Source organism: Citrus clementina, unplaced genomic scaffold (genome assembly GCF_000493195.1).
Source record: "Citrus clementina cultivar Clemenules unplaced genomic scaffold, Citrus_clementina_v1.0 scaffold_5, whole genome shotgun sequence".
Lineage (NCBI taxonomy): Eukaryota > Viridiplantae > Streptophyta > Magnoliopsida > Sapindales > Rutaceae > Citrus > Citrus x clementina.
Genome location: NW_006262201.1, coordinates 28,965,343 through 28,981,904, shown reverse-complemented (window position 1 = coordinate 28,981,904; position 16,562 = coordinate 28,965,343). Strand labels below are relative to the sequence as shown.

Here is a 16,562-nt window from a genome sequence, read left to right as displayed (position 1 = left end):
AAGTAGTATTGATTTAAGTCTAAAAGTGCCATGATAACTCTCATTTCATAGAGTTATCAATATGCATGTGCCGTACGTGCGATTTTTTGTCTACTAACATACTGCCACGTCACCGATTAATGATACATAAGAATTTTAATCCAATAGAATCCTGACACCTCATCAGTCAATACCATGTCATAGTTTCGTGTATGTGAACAGTGTCGTGAACAGTAATATGGATAGTACCGTACATATGAACATATACATTTTCCTTTTATGCTCTTCCTAAGGTTTTTGACTGTCCTGAGTTCAAAAGTAATGTCCGTTTTGCCGTCTGATCTCTCGTTCATTGTGAAATAACCACGATGCCCCTAAAATACATAAAATACTTAATTAAAATAAAACACACATAATTAAATCACAAGAGACTTAAATACATAAAAGTATGAATGTTAGTTAAACTTGAATGACGATTTTCTCCTTTATAAATATACACTTTCTAAAACTCAACATGATGCATGTGGGTAATTGATGTAGGTGTGATGTTTCTTTAGACTGTAGATAATGCTTATACTTTTATTTGATTGCTATCATTAGTCTGATTAAATAAACATGATTATTTTTTTAAAAAGATTATTTTGGGTTTGAATTTTTTTTTCGCTTTATTTGCTAGGGACTATCAATAAACTGGTTGGGGGGTGTATTGAGTGTTAGAAAGCGTATATTTATAAAGGAGAAAATCATCATTTTACACTTCAAGTTTCACTAATATTCCTACTTTTATGTATTTAAGTCTCTTGTGATTTAATTATGTGTGTTGTATTATAATTAAGTATTTTATGTATTTTAGGGGCATCATGGTCATTTCACAATGAACAAGAGACTAGACAGCAAAACGGACATCACTTGTGAACTCAGGATAGTCGAAAACCTTAAGAGGAGTAGAAAAGAAAAAATTGTATTGTTCACATGTACGGTATTATCTATGTTATTGTTCACGACATTGTTCACATATACGGAATGATGATGTGGCATTGACCGATAATATGGCATTGACTGATGAGGTATCATGATTCTATTAGACTGAAATTCTTATGTATTGTTGCTTGTGACGTGGCAGCATGTTAGTGGACCAAAAATCGTGCGTACGGTACATGCATATACACAGAGTTATTTACAACCAAACTGTGTCACTATTCAAGCCCCATTACTGTTCATACCGTGTCACTATTCAAACCACGTATTATTGACTGATGACGTGGCGCAATCCTGAGCATCCAAAATATTTTTAATCCAATTGCCATGATTTACTCAATGTATCCATAAAAAGATAGCTCCCCCCTAATTTGGCATCCCTGAATTCATTTTTTAGTTTCATTTTCTTTAATTTCTTCTCCATCTTGTATTTTCTACGTATTTTAATAAATTCTCATTTTACCCCTAGTTCAATTATGAGTAGCTAATTTTCTTTCAAGCTTGGGTTGAAAATGAAGTCTCAACATGTGCAATGAGCTTTATTTGGTAAATTTACTTTCTCTTTCCCTCTAATTATTGTGGATGTTTTAACTTTTCATCGACAAATAGTAATAATCTTATCTTGATACCGCACTGGTTTAACCGGCTCCCTAGTACAAGGTTATTATTATTTGGCACGATAAACTCTTAGCACCATATTGATTAGAGTGTGGTTCATGAGGAGTGGAAATCCCCCTCATTATTTAATTGGCATTAATAAAGAATATTTAGCCCATGGTGCATGTTGATGTAGATCCAGATACTAAAGTGCTTTAGTTCAATAAATTTCGATTTAATTAATACCCGCCATTTTAATTTAAATTTAAAGATAATTTAAATCACTTCCACCACAAATCCAACCACCCACTTAGAAAATTAATTCTACACATAATTAAAATTTATCTCCTCATGGGATCGACACTCGTCACCATTAATCTATTCGAAAATAGATTCATGCACTTGCAAGTTCAATAAAATTTGTACAACAAAAACCAAAAAGGGTAGAAAATATCTCAAGTTTGGAGGAAAATTTTTGTTAAATTGTGCCTGTTATGAAATAAATTCTACTCGAATGGTTTAAGTTGCTGAGTAACTAGGGCTGAGTATGAACCCCATATGCAGACTTAAGTCAAAAGGCAATAAGAGCTATGAGCAGTGCTACAACAATTATAAAAAAAATGGTGATGAAGAAATGAAAAATAAAAGGGTCTGCTGCCTAGGATACTGTGTAACCAGGTTTGTTCATGAGCTCCATATTCAGCCTTGAGTCAAAGACATCCAAAGGTAAGACCTAGATATAGCATTCTGGATGTGTTTTTTGCAGCAACTCTAACATGTATTTTGAGTAAGTAATAAGGTGTCGTCATTACAAGTGATAGGCATTCACATGAAAGCTCAATATTGCATTGAAGGGTTTGAGTGAACTTACACTAGACTTTTTAGTTGTAGAATAGTTTGAGCTTATTTGTAACTTCTGCTCCCCTTATGTGAATGAACTTATGCTCTACCTTTAAGCTATAAGCACGTAATACCTGTGAAATGTTGCAGTATCTCTGGAACTTGATCAAAGTGGCATATACACTTTGGACAGAATGAGGCCTTAGTCTAGAACTGAACTGTTGTGACCATTATACGTGATTCAAAGTGTGATCTGAGGGTGGAAGAATCCTTGTAAATTTGGTGACAGAGCTAAGTTATTTGTTGCATTATTGTGTGATTGAAGTGTAAGTGTTGTTATCATTACTTGAGGATAAGTAATGGTATAAGTTTGGAGGTCTGATAACTCTATGAAATCAGAGTTATCATGGTACTTTTAGTCTTAAATAATTATTACTTAGAGAGTAAATGACATGTTTTTATTGCATTTTAGTTGTATTTTACATGAATAATCATTTTAGTTTATTTTTAATAAATTGCGTTGTTTTAGAATAATTTTGTGTGCATAATTGTAGGTGATTGGAAGCTCAAATTTCAAGGAAGGAATGCTGCTGCAATAAGCTTGCAAAAAATGAAAAAAAAACTTGGCTATAAAAGAATTGAAACAAATTTGGAACAGTGTAGTTGTTATAGTAATCGTTGTTGTAGCAATCCTAGAACAATGACAGAGAAAATTTTGCGCGAGATACTCTGAATATTGCGATCTGCAGTTTCCTAATCTAGAAGATACACGCCCTAAGTTTCGTTTACCATAATTTTCAACTATAAAAGGAGTACACATCATAAGGAAAAGAGAGAGCCGTCAATCACAAACAAAAACCGAAAAGAAACAAGAGCAAAACAGAACTTAAGAGCAAGATTTAAGGAGGCATCAAAGGAGAATTTACATAAATCAATCGGGAACTTAGTACTTTTTATTCTTCTCTTGTTTTCTTGTTTACTTTTTAGTCACGAGGATGTGTTTGATGGCTGAACTTTGTTCTTTATTTTTCTTTTGCAAACCCTGAACTAAATTTATTTGTGGTTGGGTGATAAGCAATCTTGATAGTTCATTGACTGATTATACGTGTTACTGCATGTTTGCTGTAACATTTTGTTTTGATAGTATTTATTTCTATTCATTATTTCGGTTAATCACCCATTTAATGATACTAACTAAGAAAGAGCCATAAAATGGCCTATCTTAGTGGAACATATCAAAACAATACTTTGTTTTAGATTGAGTTTTCTAAGTTGAATTTTATTTGATTCCAAAAAGGACATACTTAATCTAAAATTAGTAATGAACTAAACATAGAGATTCACTTTGTAGGGTAATTAGAATCTAAGCGCGTAATACTATATCTTATGTTGGCATAAGAACTGATCACTATTAGGTTGCATATAGATATAAGATGTCCAACATGCAACAGTTGATGATACATAACGATTCTGCCCAGTGCAGTGGCAAATGTTGTAACAACCGAGCCAAACATTAGAAAAATAATCCACACCATTAAGAGAATATTTACTCAACTATTCTATATTCTCATTGGTTTTATCCTTGAGTTTGGCGTGATAATTTATTTTGTTGCATTTTATTTATTGCGTTTTTATTTTAATTAGTATATTAGTTACATTTATTGTTTTGTTTTAATTTAGAACAAAATATGCATTGTCATAATTACTATAGCAAATCTGATAACATCAATTCCTATGGAGACGATATTGAATATTTATCATTATATTACTTTTTGTGTACACTTACACTTTGACACACATCTCATTAGAATCTATCGCAACATATACCTCCATGGTGCACCCAATCTTCTCTTTGAAGATTTTGTCTTTCAAGCATTGATAAGTGGCATCAACATTCTTCAAACCGGATGGAATAGTCTTGTAACAACATAATCCACGATTGGTGATGAAAGTTTTTTTCTCCTGATCAGGCTCATACATTAGAATTTAGTTGTTGTCAGAAAAGGCATTCGTGAAGATGAGCATCTAATGTTCTGCCATGGCATCGACTAGCTGGTCTACTCGGGGAAGCGAAAAGCTATCCTTGGTTCAGGACTTGTTCATGTTCGTAAAGTCCATTGGCCATTTTGAATAAGATGATGTTAGACACCCAATCAGGGTACACTGCCTCCCTAATGAATTCGACTCTAATAAATGGTCTACTTCTTACTCAATGGCATCATATCATTCTTGATTGAAAGGTAAGATACCCGGCATATCGACATGAGACCAGGTTAGATACCCAGCATATCGACATGAGACCAGGTTAACACATCACGATAAATGAAATATAGATCATGCATATTGATAAGTTGTTTCCCTTACTGTTAAGAGAGGTTAGAGCTAACATTATCTATTTTGGTGGAGTTCATTATTGTAGATTGAAACAAAAATAAGATCTTTAATTTATGTACCTTATTTCTCCTTCTTTGGTACCAAAGGATCTATAGGTGTTTCCAACTCTTTGATTGACTCCGAACTTGGGTCATGTGGTACCCCAAGTACACCATGCATTATTGCATCTAACTTCATTGGCTCTGCTTCTTGTTGCTTTAAATGATCGGCTATCTATAGGGCTTTCTTGTATGCAATTCTCTATCATTTAGCAAATGCCCGCTTAGTTCGGCTAATTGATGGCCCTACAATGGTGGGATACCATTGCAGAAAAATATTAGAAGCAATTTGATAACTCATCGTAGAGGCGACAAAATAACATCCTTAAGTTGATTGCTAGTCCTCATTGATTGTGATTATTGCCCTGGCGGTTGAAATCTTAATGGCGTAGTAATGCATGGGGACCATAACTTTATTTGCCGCTAGGAACGACCTTCCCAAAATGATATTATAGGCACCCGGGTAATCCACCATAATAAAATCAATCATGTAGACGACCTGGTGGGGTACCTTGCCAATGGTAATGAGCAATGTGATGATGCCCTTAAAGATGACCATATTCCCTGGAAAGCCAATGAGAGGCGTGTCATACATAGTGATCCTTTATGATTCGATCAACAATTGATCCAATGTGCTTTTAAAGATGATGTATATGGAGTTATTGGTATCTACAAGCATTCTTGCTACTTTATCAGTGGCAACTTTAGGGTAATAACTAAAATAACTCATGAGGGTATGAGATACCTTCAGCATCTTTATTTGTAAAAAGGATGGGGATACGATGGTCGGGTACATGAGGTACCCAAATCTGATTTCGACTAGTAAAGTTGACCTCGTTGGCAATACGGGTATCTAGGATCAGTGACATTTTATAGCGCTTGATGGCCTACCTAGATTCACTGGTTAGGGTAGGTTCATCCGCTATCAGTCGAATGTAAACCCCACTTTTGGATCCCTAGGGTTCCTTGAGCTCAGAACTAAAGTCGGCGATTTATCTGCCCTTAGCTTACTTCAAAGACTTCTTAGCTTGTCACATGTTGCCCACAAACTCATTAAAGTACCCATTCAGGATCAACAACTCGATGTCTTCCAGTACGCTAAAACAGTTGACAGTGCTATGGCCGAAATTCTCATAGAACTCACAGTATTTCAAACTATGCTTTAATATTGGGTATCTCCATATTAGCTTGGGCAAACGGAGTAGGCCAGTATTTCTGATTTGGTATAAGATCTATTCTGGATATTGATTCAAAAGATTAAAAGAATTGTATCATGGTTTCTGTGGCGGTTCGCGTTGTTCTGACGATGGCAACTTATCAAACGGTGGTGCCCGGGGTACACCAAGTACGCTGAATTCCCTATCATGGGAAGTAAGATGGGGTGGGCTGCGTATTCAGAGTATCCTTATTGGGGGTACCTCAATTTTCTTATGTTTCTCCTTACTTTTTACAGCTTTGGCTTTGTCTTCCTCTCATTTTAAATGACACTTCTCATCCATTTTAATTTGTTGTAAGGCCTATGAGCTATCTTCCCCATACGAGAAGGAGTAGTGCTTTTAGAACAACTGCCATAATTTCCCTAAACACAAGCTCTTTTCAAAATTAGTGAGTGTTTATTGGTGGCTAAACACATTCGTAGGCAACACTTCTTGGTGGTAGCAGTTTACATATCAGCCAAAGACTCTTATTCTCCTTGCTTAACAAAAGCAAGTTGAAAAGAAAGCGTAACAAAACTCGTGATCAAAATCTATCAACAATTGGTCTAAAGAGGATACATTACCTGCCTTCAATGACCAGAACCATGATTTAGCAGGAACAGTGAGAGTATGTGAGAACATCCAACACATAGCATTGTCGTCCACACCCTTAATCAACATTTGGTCATGATATAGCTCGACATGCTCTGTGAAAACTGAGGTACCCGAGTATTGTGGTATTTAAGGCATGGCAAATGTTTCCTGGAGAGTTACTATTTGAATCTCAATAGTGAATGGTGAATTATACGTTACTAGTGCTGGAGTACTGATGACATTTTGATTTTCAAAAAAGGGTGCTTGAGCTTAAAAAAATTCCATTTTTGCCATAAACTTGCGGAGCAACCCAGGTGCTCTTGAGGATGCCACTGTCGTTTGGGAAGCTCATTTGGTGTTTAACTTATCTCGGAGATCTTCTTAAACCCTTTGTTTGTGCTTGGTACCCTAGCTACTACGGGAGTCGCAAGAGGTGATGGAACATTCTTCTCAAGAATTGCCAGTTGAACAGGTACCCAGTGACTCGTGCTTCAATCTACTGCTCTAGGGTATCTCCGATCATAGTATGCTCTGCTTTCGCCTCACGGAGGAGGAATATCACGAATCACAGGGGAGGCAATTGGTTCGGGTACTTGAGATCCTACTATTCTATGGATCGTGTGGGCTAAATCCTAAAAGTGCTTATGAGAAACGGGCTCTTTATCAGGGTAAACACCGATTGACTGCTTGATAGATTCGCCCCTCTCATCATTATTGTGATCTTCCAATCTATCATGATCCAGCATCATGTTATCAGTGGGTACATCAGGTGCCATGGTTGTGTGAGCACATGTACCGACAAACTTATCACCGTGTAGAGGTTTTTTGTGTGCTCCCCATCCAGACGGTGCCAATTGTTTTTAGTTGATTTTGGGTGTGTGAGTGAAAGCTACAAAATCTAACTAACAACAATGAATTTATTTTTGTTGGGATGTAGGGTACCTAGCTTAGTCGGGGTGTAGTAGTGTACAGGCTGTTTTGGTTGTTATAGTGTGAAGGAATAGTGAAAAGAAATAGGACTGGTGGGAGGTTTGAATCTGGACTCAGAAAGCTTGCCAAATCACCTTAGACCTGCAATATAATGAGAAAAAGTTCAGAGGTGGAAACTGGGTGGCCTAGCGACCATAATCTTAAGCTCAAGTCAAAGTTAAGTTATCTCATGTTAGAGAGCTTACATTAGTAATGGTGGCTGAGGTTTAATAAAACTTAGCCCTCATGGTGTTTGTGTTAGTTGCTTTGAGAAAATAAAACCTAAGTATTTTCTACGAAGTGCCTTGCCTGCCATACCACCTGGCATTATCTTATTGGCATTCCTTACTATCATGTCAAAGATATTTTTGTCCTTCATAACCATTCGGGTAATTCAAAATATACGTGGAGAACAAGTTTGAGGCATTTACACGTGTTGGGCGTAGAGGGTTAGTGTTGCGTACCTCTACTGAGGCTGTTGGGGATTTGCAGTTGTGTCAGGAGATGACATGTAATCCAAACTATCCTGTTAACAACCTTTTTTGGCCCATTTGTAGGTGTGGCATGTTGTTATCCCCTCTTTTTCAACACAATATTCCGTCATTAATTCCTTATTTTTTTGACAAAGATCAACCAATCTTTTTAAGATTAGGCCTCTTTTATCACTAAATTTTTTTAATATTTTTCTGACTTTTCTACTCATACATAATGCACCGTAGGTACTCTTCAAAAGACCTGGGGTGCCCAACATAAGCCAATATCCTTTTGATGACTTTTCTTTTACTATAAAATTTAGTACCGACATGTGGCACTTTGTTGCTGGGCCATCCACTTTGTCCCCTAACAATTGATAACATTATTAATAAAGTAAAAGACGAAACTTATTATGCTTCAGTTTCCCATAAGAAGTTTCAGGTCTTTTTAATAATACGTATTTCATAATCTGGTTCAGTGGTTCTCACCGCACTTCTCCTGTTCAATTTCACTAGTTACATAATTATCAGAAATTGAATGGAAAAAGTAACGGTAAAAAATTTTCTGACTATACAAACGCAAAGACCACTAAAGTACGTAGGTCAAGACATATCCCGACGAATTTTTTATTTAATATCATATTATTCTATTTCAAAAATGTTAGATGAAAACATGCAAATTTTACACTAAAATGAATGGATATATTGGATAGTGTATAAACTGGTGAAGGTTAGAAACCAGGTAAAAAAAGATCATGCAATATGATAGATACACAGATCTATTGCATTTGATGGGTAAAATGGTATTTTCAATTTTTGATATTTTTCAACATATAACCATGTGTTACAAAGCCAATGCATGCTGAAAGAACGTATTCTCTTAAGGTTGACGGTAAAAGTTTAAACAATTCTTGTGCAATCCAATTTGCAGATTATTGAGGGCGATTTTTGGCACTTTCTCAAAAAAAAAAATTGGTTTTACCATTTATTCGCTACAGTTTTCAGAATATATTGTTTTCTATTAATTTTTAAAATTTTAACAAAGAAAACAGTCGACAACTAAAATTTTTTAAGTGAAGGCATGCATTTCATGAAGGAAAAAACATAAATTGGTGAATGACGCAGATATATATATATATATATGTATGTATAATAAAAGCAAACAATTACAAATGAGTAACAGCTAATAACAAAATAAAACAAAATAAAATTATTTTTACAAAAAAAAAAAAGATAGTTACACAATTTCGGCTGAGCCTGAGCTCTCAGGTGGTTCTTTTGCTGTAGTAGCAGCAGCAGTTGTGGTTTCCGAAAAAACGAGGGCTTGGCTTCTAATAAACTTGAAGGTATCAGCATCACAATTTAGTAGCAGTGGCTGTATAAAACTTATTTGGAGACATGAGAAGCCGAACAGAACAAAGCCCATTAAATAGAAAAAGACGTCCCCGTCCGGTTCGAGAAACAATCCCAGTGGTGCTATGTAGAGGACGGCCGCATTTAGAACACCCGCAAAATTTAGGAATACAATGGATGACAACATGAAAGATTTTGGTGGCGCCTGATGATGATCATACATTATCTGTAAAACAAAAATTAATTAATTTTAATTCTTTCTTTCGTTCGTTCATTAACTGCAATTGGTTAATTTATTTTTTAAACAACATGCAATTAACTAACAACATACATTATCATTATATCAAAAATTTCCGATCTATGGGTCTCAGATTGTATTTTGATCTACTAATTTAAAATTTAGGAATACACTGATTATTATTTATTATATATATATATACCTGACAATATTGTAGGGTTTCAGTAAATTGAATGATATTCTTCAAATCTTTTTCCTGAAACACAATATACAAAACATAATTAAATAAATTAAAAGAAATAACATTGCCAAATTAATCTCCTTCTCATACCATAACCTCAATAATTACCATATATAATTAGATCTTTTACGTACCTTTTTAAAATATTTGAAAAGACACCTCCACCGTACCTCAAACAAAACTGTCAATATTAGTGCCATGGAGCATGTTTCGGCTGTCAAAGTAATGAGAGGGGCGTCGACGCCATACATGACGAACCACCAACAGAATAGCAACAGCACAGGAAAATAATCCAACAAAATCAACTGCATACACACATATATGCAGATGCAAATAGTAATTTTAAATTCTTTTTTTAATAAAAAAGGAAAAAGATAATTAATTTACTTACTTTCATATACATTGTCTTTCTATCTAAGGAAAGCATGGTGGTGAGAACGACATGAAGCTCTGAGTTGCTGCCCATAGCTGCTGAATAATAATAAAACGAGACAAATTAATTAAACTCGGACCTATATGAATATATACTTCTTATTTTATTATTATATACATAGTGTGTGTGTGTGTTTCTTATTCCTAACAGGACTAAAATAATCTTTAATAAAAAGCTAATAGGAGTTTGCCTCCAACTTTACTTGCCCTTCTTTATCAATAGCATTAATAATTAATCCTCTGCAATTTGGGAAACCTAGCGCAATTAAAATCGTGCAGAGCACGCATTTTCCCTTGTGAAGCTCTGACTTTAATGATAGACTACTTATTTATTTTATAGTCTGTCCCGCCACCACATTCTTTTTATGATATAACCACATTTCAAGAAGATTTTCCTGAATTTTTTTCTCCATGAGGATTAGGATCTGATGAACCAAAAATTCATGGTAATATTATATTGCCCACCCAATAAATATGAGTGAATTCTACCCGCCCTAGTAAATGTAGTTAATTATTATAACAAAAATTTAACATGCATAAAAATTCATAAATTTAATTTTTTTTTAAAATTAATGAAGTTGGACGAAGCAGGGAATCATAGTCTACAGTCGCACTGTCGACCACAGAGGCTGCGTGAATGGTAATTATGGAGGCTATTAAAGAGATTATTTGGTTACAAGGTTCGCTTGCAAACTTGGGCCTGGTACAAGAACATGTTAACGTGTACTGTGATAGTCAAGGCACAATCGACTTAGTAAATAATCAAGTTTATCATATACGTACGAAACATATTTTATTCATATTCAAAAAATCAAAACTGCAGAGAATCTCGCATATATATTGACCAGGGTTGTGCCATCGATCAAGTTTGAGCATTTTCTAAACTTGATCAATATCTCCAAGTTTGAAAGTACTCGGAGAAGATAAAGATTGGAGGATGGTTTGTTGACAGTTGGTTCAGGTTTTAAAATTTTTGTCCAGATGGAGAATTGTTGAAAAAAAGTTGAACTTTGTGGGCACTAAATTCAAAGTGCTGAAAAATCGAATTTGGTGCTCACAAAGTTGAGCATAATTTGCCAATTTGCCAATTTGGCAAATTGAAGCCAAATTAAAACTTGTAGTAGGTGAGCAATACTCCCTATAAATAAAGGGTAATTCTTCACTTGTTACACATCCCACATTTGAGAGCAATTTCAAGTGAAGCTATTTGAGAGATTTAAGAGAACTTCTACTTGAGTATTCTAATGAGGATTTAATTAGGTGATTTAGGGTTTTTTGGGTTTTGAGAGTTTTCCCACTTTGTAAATTCCCATTTATTAGTGAAATTATCTTCCAATTTTTACCCGTGGACATAAACTTTAAGCCGCACAAAGTAAATTATTGTGTCTTCTTTTATTTGCATTTGTTTATCATCATATTTATATTTCTCCAAAAGTCACAGTCACCATAACACTGGTAATTACTCAATCCATGCTTCCACATAGGTTTTAAGAGTTTTTCCCAAATTTTGAAAATTTCCATTTACTAGTAACATTATGAAAAATTATTACTCGCATACCCTTAGTTTACTCCATTATCAAACTTACTACAACACTTTCAGGGTATATCAATCGTTTATCATAAGTTGACAAAATGTATCTCCCATTCACTAAATTGTTAGTTTCTGTTTAAATATGCTGATGTCAGAGGACTCATCTAGTTTTTTCATATGAAAATAAATGATACAAGTGATAATTTAAAGGTATATAAGTGATAATACGAGAATTTAGGGTATACAAGTAATAATTTTTCTTTAATTTAATTTTAGTTCCAAGGGTAAAATCATCAATTCGGAGTAATTCTGTTAACTTTCAAATGACGGCTAATGATTTAGTGGTCGGCAAATAACTCTTATCAATTTAAGATAGACGATTGATATACCCTCAAAGTGTTATAGTATTTGATGAGTAAATTAGCAAGTGTACTAGTCGGCATAAGTAATATAATAAAGAGTAGAGTATCTTTCCACCGAGATTATATATCATATTAGCTACCGAAATTATCTAACCCTAATTTAGTTGAACAGTCAAATAGGCGAATTTAGATTAAAATTAAATAACTAAAAATTAAATAAAGATGCAGGTAATAATAGAAATCACCAAGAGATTAAAACACTAGGATATCCGATTTCACCATAACTAATCTAATTTAATCCTCCATCTATGCTATTAAATTTTATTACACATGTTGACAGTCAATTTCCCTAATCTATTCAATACCCTCTCTCGAGTATTATCAAAAATACTTTCACGTATTAACCCACTATATCTCTATGTGAAATTAAATATACAAAGATTCATTAAGCTCTATGAAAATTCTTAGATAAAAATGCACGAATCACATTGGCACATCTTTGTCTTTTGTTCAATTCATGGCATCCATTACACAAAACAAAAATACATAAATCTCCTCTCGGTCTCATTATGTATCCTCAAATTATTCAAATATTGGTCAGATATTTAAAAGCATTAAGCAAAATAATGAACACTCAACCATGAAATAATAAATTAAAAATAACACAGATTTATTGAATTAAATCTTCATACTTAGGCTATATCGTAGCCCTAGCAAAATAAATTAGTTCATGGGAATATAAAGAGAATTCATGAATTTAATTGGGAACATTCAAGTAAGATAATAGAGAAGAGGAAAAAAAACACTCAAGAAGTTGTCTCTCTCCAATCTCTACAATTTGTTAGAAAATTGAGCTTCCTCCCAAGATCACTCCAAGCAATTTATCAAGCAACAAATTAATAGAAAAATTAAATGGAGAATACACCAATCATACAACACAAGATTTACGTGGAAAACTCCAAATACGGAGAAAAACCACGGCCGTTGTCACAAGACAACCAGAGAAAAATATTCACTATGTGGAAAATTATTACAACCACTCTCAGAAATAATTTTCTCTCACCCAAGCCCCAAATACATAATCCTGAGAAATATCCCTTAACAAAGCACACCCGTAATACCCATATTGAGGAGCCAAATGCTCATTCAATATAACTACATGCTTAAGAACATTTCTCTCCTCTCAATTTGGATTGCTTCTCTCCATGGCCAACATTTCATGTCTATTTTCTTGAGCAATGCCGAAGCTCATTGCTACTAATTTCTCATCAAATGACATTCCAATTTATAGCCAAACTATCACGTCAAAAATCTAACAAGTTGGCAACAACTTTCTTCCTTTTTGACAAATTCATCACGCGGTTCAAAATTGGCATTTTGCTTGTCAAAGTCCAGCCGCCAATTTGAATGCAATCAATGTGTTCCCATTTGACTTTTCCTTTTTTTTTTAATCAATTTCAACACAATTGACTTCTCTAAATTGTTGCTCTCGAATTTGCAGCGGTGGCTTCTCTTCTTCTTCTTTTCTTTTTTTTCTTGCTCTGGGTTTTCTCTCCAATTTTCAATTTTTTTGCGGCTGCCTTCTTCACTTTTCTTTTTATATTGTTGCGCCCTAAATCCTCACATGGAAAGGATTAAAATTGCAGCCACCACCTTTACAATCTTAGGCCATTATCTTGCAAAATCAAAAGGCCCAACTTCACGTGAAAGCCATATTTTCTTTGAAAAATAATTCTTCAATGCTTCCCCACGCGATTGCATGCATGTTGCTACATTTAATAAAATCTTCCTTGAATTATTTCAATTAAATCTCTTTATTGCGATCCCTTTTTTATTCCTTCAAGTTGATTTCCTCCTAAATGTTCCAATTTAATTCCTTTTTAATCTCATACTATACTTAATATAACAAATATAAAAATTAAAATAAAATTAATATAATAAAATACAATTTAACCTAAAATTAAGTTAAAGAAGTATTAAAATAATAAATAAATTATGAGCACATCAGTACTTTTTATAACAGAATAAATTTAAGGTATACAAATGATAATTATCCTTAAATTATCTTGCAGTTTTTGTCTATGGAAGTAGGCTTTACATCAAACTATATAAATTATTGTACCTGATTTTCTTTGCATTTACTTGTCACTATAATTTATATTTCTCTAAAAGTCGAAACCACCGTGATATTGATGATTATGCAACCTATGCTTTGGCAATAATTGGTTACTAGGATACTCAACTAAAAGCTCTCAAATTGCTAAAGGTACTTCACTTGCAATTGCTCTCAAACTTGGGATTTTAGGATGGACTACGACCGCATTATGCTTATCTATTTATAGGCAAAGCTTACAATATGAACGCATGGAAAAAATCTTGGCCATCTTTCAGTTTTAATGGCTTCAGTGCTGACTTTGATGAAAAGTAAGAAATTTCATGCTAGCATATGCAATTGCAGTCAAGAGTTGCTAACCATATGCATACGTTCAACAAAAGTTGGCTTTGGAACTGGCTTTTCAAGACTAATATGACTAGGATTAAAGAAAATTGAACATAACTTTAATCAACATTCTCCCCCTTTAGGTGATGTTTTTCAACTCCCAAAAGTTCCCTTAGCTGATGGAATGTCACTTCTGGCAGAGCTTTTGTGAATATGTCAGTCGTCTGCTCTTTAAACTTGCAATGCTTGAGCTAAATGTCTCCATTGCCAATTGCTTCTCATATAAAATGATACTTTATGCTTATGCTTCTTGTTCTGCTGTGATAAGCTAAATTTTTTACCATGCTTATAGTTGATTTAATGTCATAAAACAACTTTTTGTCATCATCTTATTTCTCTTATATGTCTCCTAAAATTCATCGTTGCCAAATAGTTTAAGAAGTTACCAATGAAGCATAAATATGTTCGGCTCAAGTAGTGGATAATGCCACTATTAGTTGCTTCTATAATGCCTAAGAGATTATGTCAAAACTAACCCGAGGTGCTTTTCATATCATCAAGACAGCCACCCCAATCACTATCACCGAAACTAATTAAGTTCACATCTATATCTCTATTAAAATTTCCAGCCATAATTCATTGTGACTTGTGAGTATCTTAGCACTCTTCTTGCTACCCTAAGATGAAGGGTAAAAGCTCATTTAGTCCATGTATTTTAAGATTAGTGCTTATTTAGTCCCTATAGTTTTAAAATACCTTGAAAGATCCATGTCGTTAAAGTATTAATACCCATACCATTCATTTTTATTTCTTTTGGCTTACTTTTATAATAATTTTTTTGGATATTGTTGAGTGTTAGAAAATACATATTTATAAAGGAGAAAATCGTTATTTTACATATAAAGTATTACTTACTTTTATGAGTTTAAGTTTCTTGTACTTTAATTATGTGTGTTTTATTTTAATTAAGTATTTTATGTATTTTAGGGGCATCATAGTCATTTCACAATAAACAAGAGATCAAATGGCAAAACGGACATCATTTTTTAACTCAGGACGGTCGAAAATCTTAGGAGGAGCATAAAAGGAAAAATGGCATTGTTCACATGTACGGGTACTATTCACGACACTGTTCACATGTACGAATCGATGACGTGGCATTGACTGATGACGTGTCAAGATCCTGTTGGACTAAAATTCTCATGTACTGTTTATGGTGACGTGGCAGCATATTAGTGGACCAAAAAATGCGCGTACGGTACATGCAACACAGGGGATTATTTACTGTGCAAACCGCGTTACTGTTCAAACCGTGTGTAAACTGTGTTACTGTTCAAACCGCGTTACTGTTCACGCGTGCTGTTGACTTTACTGTTGAATGATGACGTGGCACAATCTTGAGCGTCCAAACTGTTTTTAATCCGATGGCCATGATTTACTCGATGTATCTATAAAAAGGGGGCCTCCCCCCCTAATTTGGCACCTCTGAATCCATTTTTGGGATACATTTTCTGTAATTCTCTCTCTATCTTGTATTTTCTACGTATTTTAATAAATTTTCATTTTGCCCCTAGTTCAACTATGAGTGGCTAATTTTCTTTCAAGCTTGGGTTGAAGGTGAAGTCTCAACATGTGTCATGGGCTTGATTTGGTAAATTTTTTTTCCCTTCCCCTCTAGTTTTTGTGGATGTTTTGACTTCTCGTTGACAGATAATAATAATCTTCTCCAGTACTGCCCTGGTTTCACTGGCTCTCTAGTATAAGATTATTATTATTTGGCACGATAAGCCCTTAGCACCATATTTATTAGAGTGTGGTTCATGAAGTGTGGATTCCCCCCTCATGATTTAATTGGCATTAATAAGGATTATTTAGCTCATGATGCATGTTGATACGGATCCAGATAC

The 16,562-nt window shown here is 34.2% G+C and overlaps 1 protein-coding gene across 3 annotated transcripts; it reads right to left on the bottom strand.

Annotated features, from left to right (window-relative positions):
• Nucleotides 1–9,280: 9,280 nt before the first annotated feature.
• On the bottom strand, nt 9,281–10,610 carry LOC18041254. 3 transcript variants are annotated; one of them, XM_024184817.1, is made up of 5 exons: nt 10,526–10,610; nt 10,282–10,361; nt 10,025–10,195; nt 9,852–9,905; nt 9,281–9,637 (listed from the first exon to the last, which is right to left on the bottom strand). In XM_024184817.1, the coding sequence occupies exons 2-5, from the start codon at nt 10,354–10,356 to the stop codon at nt 9,296–9,298; spliced, it is 642 nt and encodes a 213-aa protein (XP_024040585.1). In that variant the 5' UTR covers nt 10,357–10,361; nt 10,526–10,610; the 3' UTR covers nt 9,281–9,295. The 3 variants fall into 3 exon arrangements, with proteins under 3 accessions (XP_024040585.1, XP_024040586.1, XP_006432875.1); XM_024184818.1 differs by having other exon boundaries at nt 10,282–10,358; XM_006432812.2 differs by having other exon boundaries at nt 10,282–10,358; nt 10,530–10,610.
• Between the last annotated feature and the right edge of the window lie 5,952 nt (nt 10,611–16,562).

Coding starts and splice junctions, on each gene's coding strand:
- LOC18041254 (XM_006432812.2), bottom strand. Junction 9,906..10,024: donor TTTTCAAATATTTTAAAAAG/GTACGTAAAAGA, acceptor ATTGTGTTTCAG/GAAAAAGATTTGAAGAATAT. Junction 9,638..9,851: donor AAACCCTACAATATTGTCAG/GTATATATATAT, acceptor TTTGTTTTACAG/ATAATGTATGATCATCATCA.